Source organism: Folsomia candida, unplaced genomic scaffold (genome assembly GCF_002217175.1).
Source record: "Folsomia candida strain VU population unplaced genomic scaffold, ASM221717v1 Fcan01_Sc028, whole genome shotgun sequence".
NCBI lineage: Eukaryota > Metazoa > Arthropoda > Collembola > Entomobryomorpha > Isotomidae > Folsomia > Folsomia candida.
In genome coordinates, this window is record NW_019091220.1 from 1,539,830 (window position 1) to 1,556,283 (window position 16,454).

The 16,454-nt window shown below is 38.7% G+C and overlaps 4 protein-coding genes across 4 annotated transcripts; 2 read left to right on the plus strand and 2 right to left on the minus strand.

Moving 5' to 3' along the window:
• LOC110860026 (dual specificity protein kinase splA) lies at positions 1-5,228 on the plus strand. The gene is made up of 4 exons (XM_022109079.2): positions 1-312; positions 669-971; positions 1,057-4,620; positions 4,682-5,228. The coding sequence occupies exons 1-4, from the start codon at positions 295-297 to the stop codon at positions 5,012-5,014; spliced, it is 4,218 nt and encodes a 1,405-aa protein (XP_021964771.1). The 5' UTR covers positions 1-294; the 3' UTR covers positions 5,015-5,228.
• A 340-nt stretch (positions 5,229-5,568) lies between these two features.
• LOC110860027 (3-ketoacyl-CoA thiolase, mitochondrial) lies at positions 5,569-8,737 on the plus strand. Its single transcript, XM_022109080.2, has 13 exons — positions 5,569-5,735; positions 6,603-6,648; positions 6,741-6,861; positions 6,928-6,979; positions 7,044-7,160; positions 7,228-7,307; positions 7,380-7,469; positions 7,548-7,781; positions 7,848-7,978; positions 8,062-8,228; positions 8,295-8,321; positions 8,417-8,447; positions 8,519-8,737. Exons 1-13 carry the CDS (start codon positions 5,717-5,719, stop codon positions 8,598-8,600), a joined length of 1,197 nt encoding a protein of 398 aa, XP_021964772.1. The 5' UTR covers positions 5,569-5,716; the 3' UTR covers positions 8,601-8,737.
• Positions 8,660-12,529, minus strand: LOC110860028 (suppressor of cytokine signaling 3). The gene is made up of 4 exons (XM_022109081.2): positions 11,363-12,529; positions 9,331-9,427; positions 9,047-9,258; positions 8,660-8,958 (listed from the first exon to the last, which is right to left on the minus strand). Exons 1-4 carry the CDS (start codon positions 11,783-11,785, stop codon positions 8,773-8,775), a joined length of 918 nt encoding a protein of 305 aa, XP_021964773.1. The 5' UTR covers positions 11,786-12,529; the 3' UTR covers positions 8,660-8,772.
• A 149-nt stretch (positions 12,530-12,678) lies between these two features.
• LOC110859797 (DEP domain-containing protein 1B) lies at positions 12,679-16,034 on the minus strand. The gene is made up of 9 exons (XM_022108790.2): positions 15,799-16,034; positions 15,684-15,714; positions 15,318-15,607; positions 15,048-15,218; positions 14,208-14,968; positions 13,926-14,101; positions 13,682-13,849; positions 13,385-13,603; positions 12,679-13,310 (listed from the first exon to the last, which is right to left on the minus strand). Exons 1-9 carry the CDS (start codon positions 15,879-15,881, stop codon positions 13,170-13,172), a joined length of 2,040 nt encoding a protein of 679 aa, XP_021964482.1. The 5' UTR covers positions 15,882-16,034; the 3' UTR covers positions 12,679-13,169.
• Positions 16,035-16,454: the final 420 nt, after the last annotated feature.

Genomic DNA, 16,454 nt, shown 5'->3' on the forward strand with positions numbered 1-16,454 from the left:
CATTCCGATGGTCATGATCATCTAAGTAAAGTGACCACCACAAGTTGTTGGGTTCAAGATAATGATGATCAAGATTCAGTTAGAATCTGCATTCTGACTGACACCGTAAAACAGGCGACGGCATAGCTCCGGGTGGAATATTTCTCTATTTACTATTTTTTAGACATTTCTGTGACGATTTCTCTAATAATTTGTGAGCTCAATGGAGTGAAAATAGGAAAGTGGTGCCGAAAGTGAGTGTTTGTTTTCTTTCCCAAGTTGTGTAGATAGGAAGAGGGTGCCCAAGAAAGTACAATGAGTATGGAGCGTTTGGTGAGTTTTGAAATAGTGCTTGATTTCTTTTGTGCATCAGATTTTGGGGGATTTTCGAAATAAATTTCTTTAAAAATTAGTCATTTGTCTAAAAACTACCCAAATGTGGGATAACGGTAAATACAGAAATTCTCATGCAGGTAGTTTGTAATCGAGTCACTCGTATGAAAAAAACCAGTTTAAGATGTGACTCTTCTGCGCTTCATCCGCATATTTTTTCGTAACGTGACCGACCAAAGTCAAATAACAACATGAACTAGAACTTATATAAATTTGGTCCATTTATTTTTTTCACGTTTTCAAAAACTTAATGAGATTTTCCTTTATTAAGATGATGAAAATGAAATTGATTTCAGCAACGCGTCCTCCTTTTCTCCGTCGTTTTACTGGCTGTGATATTTTTCTTGACGGTGGATGGTCAACAGCAGCAGCAACCAAGTAGTAAATTCAGTCACCGGCGGATTCAGTCCGGACCGCCCAAGTTCAATAGGAGGCCACCCCCCGGGGGACCACCTCCGCATAGGCCGAGGAGACCGCAACGACCGGAAGGACCACCACCACCCCCACCTCCGCGAGAAGGGGGCGGAAGTAGAGACAGAGGACCACCACCACAATACAATAATAATAATGGTGGCGGAAAGCCGTATCATCAACGGCAGGTATAAATCATAAAACGAAGTTTTAGCTAATTTTCCATCATTTTGAGTCAATCTAGCTTATCGAAATTCTTTCTAAATTTTCCAGCCACCAGGACCCCCACATCACTCCAATAATGGTCCCCCACCATCCGGCGGACCACCCTCCGGACCCCCACCTACTCGTCCATACAACAACCATCACTCCAATAATAATAACAACGGACCCCCAAACCTATCACGCCCCGGTCCTCCATACCCACCCCAAAATAACAACAACCAAAATTACAACAACAACAACAACAATCGACCCCACAACAATAATAACAACAACCACAACCACCACTCTCAACCACCCCTCCATCCGTTCACTCAACAATCTCCCAACAATCCCAACAATCCCTCCAACCTTAATGCACCCCTCTCTCTAAACACACATCCTCAACAACCCATGACAAACCCACCAATTTCAGAATACGCTCCACCCTTAAATACCTTTAAGTCAAGTCCAAACAACAATTACAACAAGGACTCGTCCCCCTCCGGCGCCGCTCAATCCCAACAAATCAACATTGGCTCAGGCTCCAACAATACGAAGCACACGATAACCTTCACCGTAACGAAGAAGCCGTCTGGCGCGACGGCGATCAACTTTCAGATTCAGACCCCACAAAATGGAGGTCCGTACGGTCCGTCGACTTACAGACCTCCACTGGATGGGTCCTACCCTGGCACGTCGTATTCCATGCGGGACAAGGATGAAGCCTCCGCAAACGATTTGCTAAACCCACCCCCAGTTTTTTACAATCCGCAAAAGGACGTCCTAATGAACAAGGCGCACCCCTTGAATCAAATGAAAAACGAAATTGTTCACGATCCGGTAAAGGATTACGATTCAGCGGGGTCCTCCAAATTCTCTCAACCCGATCCCCTCTTCCACGAAGAAGACGATAAGACGAGTGACTCTTCAGTGGCGTCGTCAATCTCGCAAATTTTAATTGCGGGGCAGAAACCGATCAAGAAAATTAACCCCAAGGATCAAATTCCCGACGCTAACACGGCTGCAGCCCAACTCCTAGCGGCACTGGGGTTATCCAAGAATCCATTAATTGATAAAGGTCAAGGGGAACCGTTAGGACTGACCGACTATCTCAAATCGCATCAACCCCTTTTTAACAAACCAGACAGGATAATTAGTCAAGAAAACGGCAGTAATAAGAAGAAGGATCAAGATTCTGCATCTTCACAGAGCGAAAGTCAATTCCCCAATTTGTACGGGGATGACTTTGACTCTTTTAATTCTGGTTTGCTAACTCCCCCCAAAGATTCAGAATCTAGCCTGAACGGTCACAACGACGATGTCGAGAGTGTCGCGAAACTCAGCTCATATTTGCAACAAAGGCTTCAAAGTTTGAACCGGCAACAACAGAATGATTTTTCTAGTGACGCTTCGACCGGAAGTAGCGGCAGTGGGAGTGGAAATCTGTACGGTGGTGGTTCCGCAAAAGAACAACACGTCGAAAGAGCTGGACCCATCTCCTATATCGAACAGCGTCTCAAAGGTGGAAATAATTCCCCCCTCAGTAACGCATTCGGATCACCTCCAACGAATAATTTTGGATCAAATTTCGGCCTATTAAATAATAACAATAATGAAAACAGGCAGACTTCATACCTCGAACAAAAGTTGAGACAGGATCAATTACAGCAACAGCAGCAACAACAACAAAATGAACAGTCCTACATTCAAGAATTACTTTCTAATCAAGGAAAACCAAATTTCCAAGCGTCCGATCTGACTGGAGCATACGCTTCTGCAAGTCAACAGAATATTCATAAACCGTTAGATTTGAGTCAATTTGCTGCCCATCAACAATCCCGATTCGGTCCAAGCACCCAATCCCCGTCATCTCTGGAGATGGAAGAGTACAGCAATACCAAAGATATCGGTGCTGGGTCAGTATTCAACGGGGGTCATCAAGCGTCTCAATTTAGTGAACACCGCCAACAAATCGTTCCACCCATTAAAAACGGTGGAGGAATTGGCTCCCTGTCAAGTAATGTCTTACTACCTGGTGGGTTTGGGGGGACGCATTTACAACAACAGCAACAGCAGCAACAATTTAATCAACACCAACAACTTAGTCAACAACAACAACAACAACAATTTCAGAGTCCGATCTTTAATCGACAACAATTTCCTTCTGGGTCAGGAGGTCAAATCGCTGCTGCACCATCTGCCGTTTCTCCCATCTCCCACCACTCTGGGTCAATAGAACACGGTCAAGCCCCGTACAATTACCCACAAGAAACACAACATTTTCAACAACGATTGAATTTTGACCAACAACAACATCAACAACAGCAAGCACAATATGCTGCGGTAAATCCGCTCCAACAAACGCCACAACAGCAACAATTTCCTCAATCTCAACAATTCCAATTCCAACAGCATCAACAATTCTCTGGCCAACAGGGTCAACAATCCATTCAAAACTTTAACTACCAACAGGCCCCACAACAACAACAACCTCAACAGCAACAATTAAGTCCTGCCCAATCGCAACAAATCCAACAAACTCATCCACACCCGAACGCAATTCCTCCCCCAGGTTACGGTCCTCCAGGTCACATTGGTGGTCCGCCACACGGCCCACACGGTGGAGGATTTGGTCCAGGAGGTGATTTTGGTCCTGGTGGCCCTGGAGGTCCTGGAGGTGGATTTGACGGTCCGGCTGGCTTCGATGGTGGTCCGACCCCACCGCCTCAACAAGTCTACGTCGTAACAGAGGCAGAACCTATAATTGAAATTATCGTTCAAGATTCCAACGTGACTCTTCCCCCGCATCAAATCCCCCTCCCACCACCGCCTCCTCCTCCCACGCCAGAACCAGTTCATGTCTTTTATGTGAAATATTCCGAAAATAAATTCCCACATGGAGGACCACACGATGGTGCAGGTCACCTCCTCCATGAACCGGAAATCAATCTCGAATCCCCCATCCCATCCATTAATGTTCGTGGTCCTGGAGGTCATCACCACCATCACGGAGGAGGATACGGGCCCGATCGTAACTTACAAGTTGATCCAAATTATGACAATGTTCCACAATTGTCAGAATCACACCCACAAACGCAACAACATGTCGTCAACGTTTCTTCGCCACCACCCGCGTCATCATCATCTGTCGAAGAAGTCACATCGTCCACAACGCTCCGAACGATAATAAATCCATCCCAGAATTCGTTTACCAATACGAAACTCGCCGTCCATTTCGACTCCCCACCGGAAGCGTATCCATTCGACATGGCCAAATATCAGAAGCAGTTTCTGGCCTCGCAAAATAATAATAATAATAAAAAGGACAATTCCGAACAGCAGCAGCATCAAAATCAGCGAGAGGCTGAACAGAAACAATTGGAACAACAAGAAATGCATCAACAAATGATGCAACATTTTGAGCAGCACAAGAACCAATTTCTAAATAAGAGAATCGGTGTGGAGGATTTTTCTTCCTTGTTGGACGAAGAACCAGGTCATCAGGGTCAAGGTCAAGGTCCTCACTCTCAGCAAAATAATCACGATAAAAGTAAAGAACTTCCCCCCGATGTTCCACACCATTTGAAACAACAATTGATAAACTCTGGAATTTTAAACAATGCCGAAGTTCAAGTACATGATTCAACCTTATAATTTTAATTGATCCATTAACTAATTATGAATTATATTTTAGGTCGTAAATTTCGATGAGAATTTGTTTAAAGAATTATCCTCCCTTCCTCCCGAAGCAATTTCTGCCCTTCAACAACAGCAACAGCAGCAAACCGAGTTTTCCTCACAAAATCAACAAAATTATGAACAAGAGGATTTTAGTAATTTGCAAAAAAGACACGTAAATAAAATATTCATCGAGAAACGAGGGGATGCCACGAGTGGGGTCAAAAGGTCATTGAAAAAGCGACCTCGCTCAATCCTATTCCAAACGGAGGACAACCATTTGTACAGACTTTTAACGACCAATATTAAGAAAGGGATTCACAACGAAAAAATTGATAAAATTTGCTAAAAAAGTGGAGAGAATTGTATAATGTTAATGAAATCTTAAGTTAAATTTTATTTATGTATGGGGATAACATTTTTTATTAGTTGAGGATGCATTTTTGTGTACAAGTTTCTTTACGAGTTTTGGTTTATTTTTAAATGAATGAACAATGAAATAGATGAATGAAAAAAATATTGACATTAAAAAATGATAATAAATTCAAATAATAAGTGCAGAATGGTTATAGAGTCAGAAAATTTGTTATATGCATTCTTCCATCAAAATCTCAAAATTCTCAAGTATTTATTTAATTTATGCCTAGGTAAAACGCCGTTTGTAGTATTTTCCGATTTGCAATTTGCTAATTTTATACATAATTGAATAGCTCGCTATTAAAAATATTAAGTAATGTAGTTAATCGTATTTATTTATAAATGCCAAAATATCATCAAAATATCATCAAAATTTTAAATTAGTCATTTTCATGCAATTGTTATTCAACAAGTGGACTTTGGAAGATTGGACTTTGCTCGCTCTCACAGAAAGAAATTCCACTATTCCACAATTCGATCAGCAGCAGAGAACTCAAATCCACTCGAGAACCTCACGTAACAATATTTGTCAACTAATCGTCCCGTTTAAACAAAATACTGTTATATTCATTTTCAAAAAATAAATAAACTGGTAACTTTTTCCGACAAAAATTAATACCAATTGACTAAAAAAATGGTTTCTCTAGCTAAAGGTAAACATAAATTGCGTAAATAGTCTTTAAATATTCACCGGTCGGTCAAATTATTTGTTTTGACTCAAATTAATTAATGAACTTTAACCCTTTCCTTCGTAACGATGGATATATCCGTCCCCGGATTTCGAACGTTGCTGCGGAACAATGGAAATATCCGTCGTCATAAACTTGGCGTTGTGACGGAACAGAGGATATTTCCATCCTAATTTTTAAGGCGTTGCGACGGAGCAACGGATTTATCCGTTGTCTCAAAATTCGGCATAGACACGGAAAGAAGGAAATATCCTTTATTTTGGTCTGTGACTTTATTGCGTAGTGAAGGATATTTCCTCTCATTGAAAAAATATTTTTTCCATGGATTTACACATCTTGAAAAAAATTCGGTTTTTAGCCCGAGTCAGGGGTTGTGTACCTGCTTTGTCCGGTGTGTCTCTGCCTGTCTGGTTATCAATAACTCTCATAAATCTATCCTATCGACTTTAAATTTTATACTATTACTTTGTCATTTTTAATTTTCCGAAATTTGAAGTTGATAGAATAAGTTTCAAGTAAGTCAAGACGCAAGACGGACGGATGGACAACACGGGTACATAAGTCCTGGGTCGGGCTAAAATGTCTCCATGATTACGTCATTTTTGAAGTAAAATGCCTCCACAGAAAGTTGAATAATTTTGGAAATATATCCATGGAACGTATCACTGAAATTTTCATTTGCTCCGTGATAAAGTTTGGTAATTCAAAAATTGCTACGCCACAAGCTATGGTTGTGAGGCGTTGCTATTCCGCAGCAACGGGATATTTTTGAGAATTCTCTTACGAAGGAAAAGGTTAATAAACTTCAATTCATGAATTTTTTTCATATAGGAATTTTTATCATCTCGGCGAAAAGGACCCCATTCGGCGCTTTTGGGTAAATACGTAGTACAAAATACCATAAACTTAAACACAGTCTTGCGACTTTATATAATTGATTAATTATTTCTCCAAATTTATTTATTACAGAGGAAAGCTTGTCGACAAGACATGTGTCGATATGCAAGAACATGCATCAAAAGCGGCTCTCGCAGCTGCAAAAATTGATCCATCGTTAATCGATTCCGTTGTGATTGGGAATGTTATCAGCGTAAGTTGTACATAGGAGAAATATATAGCAGCATTAATTTTGACATTTCAATTAAATACTTAATAGAGCTCAAGTCCTGATGCAGCATATATTTCGAGACATGTTTCACTTCGATGTGGTAAATAGCTACTTTTATGTCTGAAATAATCTATTAAATTTAAATTTCCCTAAAATGTTATCAGGAATTCCTATCGAGCGTGGCGCCCTGACCGTAAATCGCCTTTGTGGTTCTGGATTTCAATCAATAGTTAACGCAGCGCAGGAAATTTCTATCGGGGAGTCCAACATCGTTTTAACTGGTAATTAATTACTAACTTCCTCTAATTTGGTAAGCAATTACTGATTCTCAGTACGTATAATAAATAGGAGGAAGTGATAGCATGAGTCAAGCTCCGTTCGCCGTACGTGGAGTCCGTTTCGGGACAAGATTAGGTGCACCTTACAACGTAAATCACTCAATAAATTCAAAAAGTTTAACCTTTTTTAAAAAAATCGAAGTACATTTTGAAATATTTTAGTTGGAAGACTGCTTGTGGGTCTCACTGACCGATCAACACTGCAAAACACCGATGGGCGTAACGGCTGAAAATCTTGCGGAAAAATATAACGTAACTAGATATCTGTACCCTTTAACTAAGTTTAAAGTTAATTGATTATTTAAAAATTTCTTAATCTAAACCCTCTAGCTCACCCGCGACGATTCTGATCAGTTTTCACTTCGATCACAACAAAATTGGTTCAAGGCGAACGAAGCCGGCTATTTCAAGGCTGAAATTGCTCCCATGAAATTAAAAATTAAAGGAAAAGAGGTCGAAATGACGGAGGATGAGCATCCAAAGCCAAAAACGACACTGGAAGGACTTGCAAAATTGCCAACCGTGTTTAAAAAGAATGGAACAGTTACTGCAGGATCTGCGTCGGTCAGTGTACTACATTATAATAATTAAATTGCTCATTAGTTTATTAATTTAATTTAAATCCATCAGGGCATTTGCGATGGAGCTGGTTCAGTAATTGTGGCCTCCGAAGACGCCATAAAACAGCATAAGTTGAAACCGTTAGCCCGTGTAGTAGGCTATGCAGTGGCAGGAGTTGAACCGACCATTATGGGAATAGGGTTTGTGCACTTCTCGGAAGTTGTTTTCCACGAATTCTAATAATACACAACTATCTCAAAATATAATAATAACAAACTTACAGGCCTGTGTCAGCCATCACGAAAGTATTGAAAGCGACCAACCTGACGTTGAATCAAATCGACCTGATTGAAATAAATGAAGCATTTTCTTCGCAAGTTTTAGCCTGCAGGAAAGAATTGGGAATCGATTTAGAGAAATTAAATCAAAACGGGGGCGCGATTGCTTTGGGTAAAAATTATTTTCATGATTTTCAGGAAGTTTGTCATGTAAAAATATTTCTATGAAATGTTTTAGGTCATCCACTTGCTGCTTCGGGATCTCGTAAATAATAAACTTGTTATTTAATTTCTTGGCATTTTGCTGAGGTTAAAGAAATGTTATGACTAATGTGTTTTGTCAATGTTATGCTTATATAGGTATAACCGCCCACTTGACGCATGAGTTGATGTAGGTTTTTTAATTACTGCTTAATTTAATGAACTTAAACTATGTTCGTACTAATTTCTATTATTATGTAGTCGTCAAAACAAGAAATACGCCATCGGATCTGCCTGCATTGGTGGTGGTCAAGGAATAGCTCTCTTACTGGAACGAGTCTAAACAGGGATACCATTCCAGCCGAGAACATTAAAAAAAACTCTACATCACAATCAGAAAAATATTCTTTTAACAATTAAAAAAATCAGTCCATGTTTATTTTCTTCGATATTTCGACAAATAAATAAATAAAAAATATATAATATAAATTTTCAATCCTAATCCACCCCCAAAGTCACAAAACGAATGGATAAGATTGCAAATACTGCTGGACGGGTACAGGTAGGAAAATATGGTCACGACAGCTTAATCCATTCAACGCCAAACGACTTAAATGTTTCAAACTAGGAACTGTTTGTCGAAGAGGAGTCACTAATTTCACGGCTGAATGCGTCCTACCCGTCGCACTGTCTATCCAAACCTGGAAATTAGTTAATTAATTAATTATTTATATTTTCATCCAAATTTTTATTATCCTCATTTTGTAGTTGTTGCTTGTTTGTACGTACCTGGCGATTGGACGTTTTTAACCCTTTCCTCTCCAATTTGTTCTTACAATTCGTACGATTATTCTCCTCTACATAATACTGGACTAGTTTGACCACATTTTCGAATCCCGGAAGTGCCCCGATCAATCTTTGGTCGGCTGCATCAAGACGAAATTCTCCACCCGAGGTCTCCGTTTTCCAATAAACTAGTCTCACCGAGGTTGGTCCTCTTTCTATCGTAATTTAACTTCCATGCAAAGGCCCGTTTTTTCATCATCTTAGCATATTTTTTAAAGATAACCCACCAGTTTGAAGCGACAAGGTAAATAAGTAGTTTGGATCTGACGAATCACGAACCAAAAAGGTACCAGGTGAAGTTGTCGATAAGAGTTTTGTGCAGGTCTAAACAAAAAAAGAGAGACGAGGGTTAGATAAGAATTAAATGGTTATCATGATTTTTTAATTATACGCATGCTCGTAATTATATTGTTATTTTTTTTCGGAGGCCAGTGGCCGATTAGGTGACATGCAATATGCGAGTCATTACGAGAGTGCATTTCATGTCAAGTGGTTACATGAATGGTTTCACTGAATAGTATCGGTTAGTAGGTTCGCAGAATTAAGGCTGAGTGGTTATCTTGATGATTTTATTATTAGGCCGATGATAAGCAAGGTAAATCATTCTTAGAATTGTAGAGGGAGGAATTTTAACTGAATTTATGGCTGCCTTTCACTGAATTCCAAAGCCCTATTTGATTCCGGGTGATGATGATTGAGAAATATGAGACATGTCGAAACAATGTATGTAGATGATGGGGTCACACACATGAGAATTATGTCATTTTCCACGTATTTTTGTTTATGTATGTCCGTCCTCCCTCATGTGATGTAAATTTAATGACCTAGTCCAATGCCAATCTTAAATCAGTAAATGATTTTCCATGTGACGCTTTACATCGTGTTTTAGGTAGAAAATGGATGCATGTAGAAACCTGAATTTCCAGACCACTTTTACTTACGTATAACCAAATAACCAACCTTTAGAATCTAATAATTCCCCCACTAACGCAATACTCCATACCTACTCAATATTTTTATTAACTAAAAATCTCATCATCTAATCCTTGTCATGAATTGATAGCACAAAATGCATTTCAAATACTGATATCCCATTTTTCTAGATAACTACCTCAGCTAAACGCACTAAACAAATCCCCTCTCTCTCTACCACGTAGCTAATCTCTTCTCAGAAAAACTATCCCTACGCACATGCATATGTACATAAGTCTCATCTCCCCCTTCCATCCCACGCCTATAAGCTTGCACATCGTTTCATGATGACAAATCATCCACACCACTGCTGCATTACAGTGACACACAATTAATCACTATTTAAACAATACTCATATTTCCTTGAACTGAACTCGCTATTTATCATCCATTCCACTTCCTTCCAAATATTTTCGTTTTCTGAAACATAACGCGTCTAAATATACATCAAAATCGAAACGAATCGCTATCTCTTTCTTCTTACTACTGCATACATACCACTGTTGAAAAAGATCAAGAGAAAAAAAAGATCTTCAAGAACCCCTTGTTGCTACTTCGTCTTTCTTTCTTAACAAATCCACTTCCACAGAATTGAATGAAAAGCAAAAGACCATATAAAGGAAGCACTGTATGCTTACTAAAGTATACAGATGCATAGCCTTTTTTCCTATACACGGCTTTCGGAGAAGTCGTGTATAGGAAAAAGTCTAACCTCAAATATACACTCACAATACTGAGTAAAGCAGCCAATTTACCAAATGTTCGAGTTCCAAGAACGTCCTCCACCACCACCAAACCAAACTATGTATGTACGCAGTGGCGGCGGAAGTTGGGGGACATCTGGGGGCATAAGCAGTGTAGGATAGGGGAGGGAGGGGTTTTATAGCTGATGGGGACATCGAACAACCATGGGGATATTGTCCCCATGCCTCCGCAGCCACTGCATACTACTCGTTTTTAGACTACTACATATTACGCTCACATTCGCAAATCCAATCCACTAAATCCATCCGCAATATACAGATATGGCAAATTTTTCCAAGAAAAACGCTACGTCACAACTCACAAGTATCTATCTCATCATCAGGAGAGGATCAGGATTATGGATATAGCAATGTCAATCGTATCGTGGTATTTTTATGGCATCCCATCACCACTCATAGCAAGTTTCATCTTAACCGATGCATATCATGGTAAATATACGTATGTATATTACTTAACTAACCATGATAATTAAAAAATTTATCATAATTATCATGTTCTTTTTTCTAATTAACAAAACCTCACCTCTCCGTTGAATTCATTTTTCTCATAATAGAATCCCGACAGTCTCAAAATTTCCAAATTTCTCACTAGGATGTCACTGGCTTTATTTCGTCGCACTCCCACCACACCCTCTCCCACTCCCCTCCGCTTCTTGACGAAATTTATCTCCACACTTTCCAACCTGTCCAAATCCAACTGTAAATTGAGACGATTCGTGGACTCGTCAATCTCCACACTTTTCAACGTATCGTTACCACCCTCACTTTCAGAGTCAGAATCAGAAGAGTCAAACCGCACCCAGTCTTTCCTCTGGGGACGAACCACTCGAACAATATTTCCTAAAGTGTTTGTGGTTGATGTCCGATGACTTCCACGATGTCTCATCACCACACCGGGATTACTACCACTCCCATTTCTACTACTGTCTGTGTGAATTATTATCATTTTTTTTAATATATGTATTACAAACTAATTTGTAACCGACTAATTTTATAGTTTTTTCTTTAAAACTAAATTGTCAAAAACTAATGTATGTAAGCGTTTACGGTGTCGTCTCACTCTCGTGCGTCGCTCAGTCGGTAGCTCAACGCTGAATGAAGTCAAGTTTCACTATGTACGGGATGCCAGGGCAATAATATAATGCAATTCTGTTAGCTCACTCCACTCTAGTGAAATTGCCAAGTCAATTCTTCGTAATGATCAATGTGAGACTGACTGTACCCTCTACTACTGATTGTACATTTGTACAGACCTTACTTACATACAAAATTTCATAACGATAAATACTCGGTATTAAAGAACGGCAGCCTGATTCTCACACACTATTCAACTGTACACTCGCTACTACCTCCTCAGTTCACAACAGCGCATTTAGCGAGGAGTTTGTTTGTAAATGAGGCGATTTGAAATTTTAGCGATTAGATTTCTAAGAAACCAAAAACAATTACTCATTTGAATGAACTCAATTATCAAAACGATTCAAGTAACAAAAGGTTTCTCAACCACTTGTATTTTTTATGATCATTTTTCGTGTTAAAAACACCACCAGCAGGCAGGATAAAAGAGAGATGAGTAGGGCCAATAATATTATAAACAGCCATCAACTCGTGAAAAGAGGTCGATGTCTCATTTTCCCAGGTGAAGAGATGTCTGTTTCTATATATTTGAGAGATTAAATGGAATCGAATTATAGTAGCGAATAGTGACCTGAGTTAAATAATGTTGGGGTTTTCATTGAAATATTATAATTTGTAGCTAATCAATTTGCAGTAAAAATGCACATTTTCCTTGATAAGTCCATGTCAACTATAATAATCTAATCTTGTCATTTCGAATTCTCCGAATTCAATAACTATATTTAATAGAAACATCTAGTAGTCGGACATACAGTTACATATGTAAATGATAATCCTCCTCTTCAACAAGAATGTCAATTGACCAACAATTAAACGTTAATTTTCCTATTAAATACTACTACGAAATCATAATTTCTCAACCACAATCCAACTAATCACTAACTATAACTCTGGCAATGTATTTCCACGAAGGGACACATTGTACCTATGTAGAACGGCATAATAAAAATTAATACTTGGAAAAATGTCGTGTTGTCGACTTCACAAGAAATTTCATGGCATGACAATCCCTCAAATTGCGTGGCGTGTGGATGAATCGCACGCAAGTTTTTGAGACAACTTACCTTTGCTATTGATAAAAAAGGCTAAATTTTTATTACAAACAAAAAATGATTATCAGTCTCTCAAAAAGTATAGGATTGTCTAAAACTGAAATTTTTTTATACATAACATAATAATACTCTACTAAAATTCTAAATCAAAACACCAAAAGGTGTTCTTTTCTTTGATTTTTGGTGTTGAAATGAGGACTCGGCCCGATCCGAGTCATCTCCCAATACGAATGATGGATAAGAATACTTCTCTGCGTAGATGTGTGGGTACTCCTTTTGGAACTATACAGAGAGAAACATGCAAATTTTGCATATTAATTTGCGTCACTAATTTCATAGAAAGTCCGCACACGTACCTTCCTCAACTGCTTCTTTCTCAATTTTTCGTCTTTCAACGAGCCAATCTCGTCCAACAAGTTTCTCAAACTTTTGGCAGTTTCTCCAAGTAATCGTTGATTCTCGTATTCAATCATGGAAATTTTACTGCAAAATGACGAAACTTCCATTCCCATTCCCCCGTAGTTGTTTTCCTTACTGCTTAGAGAACGGGAAGAAGATCTAGTTGGAACTGGGATCTAATATAATATGCAAATCATTTTAGTTACTAATAAATATACAAAAAGTAAGTATTTATTAATAGCTTGGTGGTTTACCTTCTTAAGCTGTCGCTCACTAACCACATCGTCCGCTGTTTTCTTTAAATTTTCCAAATATTCTCCATTAAACAAGGAATCAGCGTTGGCCACCATAAAAATGAAGAGTCCAAGTTGTGCTGGTTCACTTGGGGAATCCATTGCTAACCGACCAAAGAAATCGTACAACTGGAAATTTCAAAATTGATTTAGTTTCCTTATGTAACCAAAAAATAAAACAACCAATGAAAATGTTAATACTGACCAAATCCTTATTAGTAGTAGCCACGTCCAACATCAATCTATAATTCTTTTCGACTTTTCCCATAAACTTGAGCAGTACTTCCAAATGTTTCCTTTTATTATAATCCAAAGTGAGGAGTAACAACGTCAACGCTTCAATTGTTGATCGTTTTGTTTCCGGTAGTGGGTTGATCTCTTCTATAAATTACAAAAATTCCATATTAATAGCTAAGTAAAAATAAATAATTTCGTCTCGTTCTTAAGGAACGTACGCAAGATCAATTGTGGTCATAATTCCACTTACCGACAAACCCTCCATTATCAACTATATCTCCACCACTAGCCACACTATCCACCAACAAATTCCCCTCAGACAATGATTTCCTCCCTTTGAACAAATTCTTCCTAATACTTCCATACTTTGGATGGTTGATTAAATCCACTGGACTTAAATTCAAGTTGGGATTATCATAAGCATACATCTCTTGGGTACTCAGCACTCTCGTCACTGGCGTCCCGACACCGAAATTTGTTGCATAATACACACTCGCACTCGCATCCTCGCATCGGTAACGTGACGTGTCCACAATTCCCATCGGTTTTACTTTCACTTCTTCTGACACTGAGTCGTCAAAAATCCGTCGTCTATTCTTCCCCATGACAAATCTTGATGAATTTTTTCCCTTTGGGGTAAAAATCTGGTCAATTTCTTCCAGCTCTGATTTTGGGAAGGGGAATTTTTCCTGGTATTTTGACAACATCACTTGTGGCTCAATGTTGGCTAATGTATCCACAAAGAGGGCAACATTTGGGATGAATTGTCCTATACGTTCGTACACGGAGAAAAAGTAATCAGCGACGAGGAGGAGGACATCATGTTCGAAATTTGGGTAATTCACGTGCACTTTGGATTCATATGGATAGTGAGTGAGATAGCGCATTGCGGGAAATAGCCAGCTTGGGAAGAGGGGTGGTGAATGGGGGGTAAATGTTAAATTGCTGTAAATGTTGGACGTGCGGGGGAGGAGATCCTCACTCAACGAGAGGGATGTCAGCGGATTGAGCCTACAGTTAAAATAATTGTGTTAAATCAAGCAACAATTCAAATTATATCAAATAAATATAATAGCAAAAATTGACCAACTTTTCCAGAAAGAAATCGAAATATATATTTTCCTTGTTCTCTAAAGATAACGGTGTTATCTCCACCGAGTAATTTTTCTTCATTTTTCCACCAGACGTAATTTTTTTCGTATTTCCAGATGGCGACGGCGTCCGTGTCGTTGCGGGAACGCCGGGACGATCCATTGATAGTCTAACAATTCATTTTAAATAATTATTAATAAGCACCTTTAAAAACACACCCATGATTATGTGATGGTAGATGGTGGACAATAATGAAATAATCAAGTACCTATAAATATGCATGTGACTATCCTTAAAGTCATTTTCATTGACTTCACCACCATCCAGTTCCTGCTGTTCCACATTGCAAAAGACGCCGACACGATAGAATTTCCCTAAAAGTTTCCTCGTCTGTTCTCGACTGATTTCTTGGTCGAAACTTTGCTTCAATTGGTCATGAAACCAGGTCACGGCTTCCCCACCGGTGAAAGTGGAATCGTACACTCGCCAAAACCGAGTCTTTGATCTGTGCTGCGTTAAGGGGACAGAGGACAAGAAAGTCTCCAGAGATTTGTGCCACTGAAAAGAAGTTATTTTGAGTTACTAAAATCTCAATTAATCTTTCTTAACCAACACAAAATTTCAATTGCTTCACCATCTGCGTCGCCCTGTACTGCGTTCTGGGTCTGCAATAAGTACATACATTTGACTTATACATAATTGATGATACAACGATTAATTAATATATTGATTGATTAATTTGATTTTACCTTGCATAATTTGAACTGAAAAGGAACGATCCCGAAATCTGGAGGCTATTGTTGCTCCCCTTTTTACTACTAATAGGACTCATTTCTATTATTTGGAGTTATTGATTGTTGTACTGTTTTTATTATTAATTTGGAAATATTATTGCAAAATTAGTTAGTTAATTAATACTTGTCGTATTGTGTTTGTTTGTGCCAGATGCACAAAAACAAACAAGTGCGAGTCGAAAATACGCAAAGCGAGTTTTTCCATGGAACGACCGTTACTCATTTTATTCCCACCGAGATTTATTTCACTCAATGATTTACTTTGTTCATTTTGGTCGTCGTGTAGATAAATAAAATCATAAGCATTTTTGCATGGAAAATTATTGGGTGGATAACAGGATGAATCAATAATTGATTTCCTCTGAATCGTTATGATATAAATCTAGATATATATATCCACGTTCGGCACATACAAGAAGATATTCTTAATCTTACAAGGGAACCTTAATTAAGTACTGTCCTATCTCGAATTCCTTTCGGATAGTCTTATTTGATAGATAATTTAGTGTAACTTAAACTTTGTCATACAACATACGGGGCAAAATCAAGTTGTCGCGAAGTATTTGGCGAGAGCTGCTCCAAAACGTGTCATTTTTCCAATGCTTTTAACA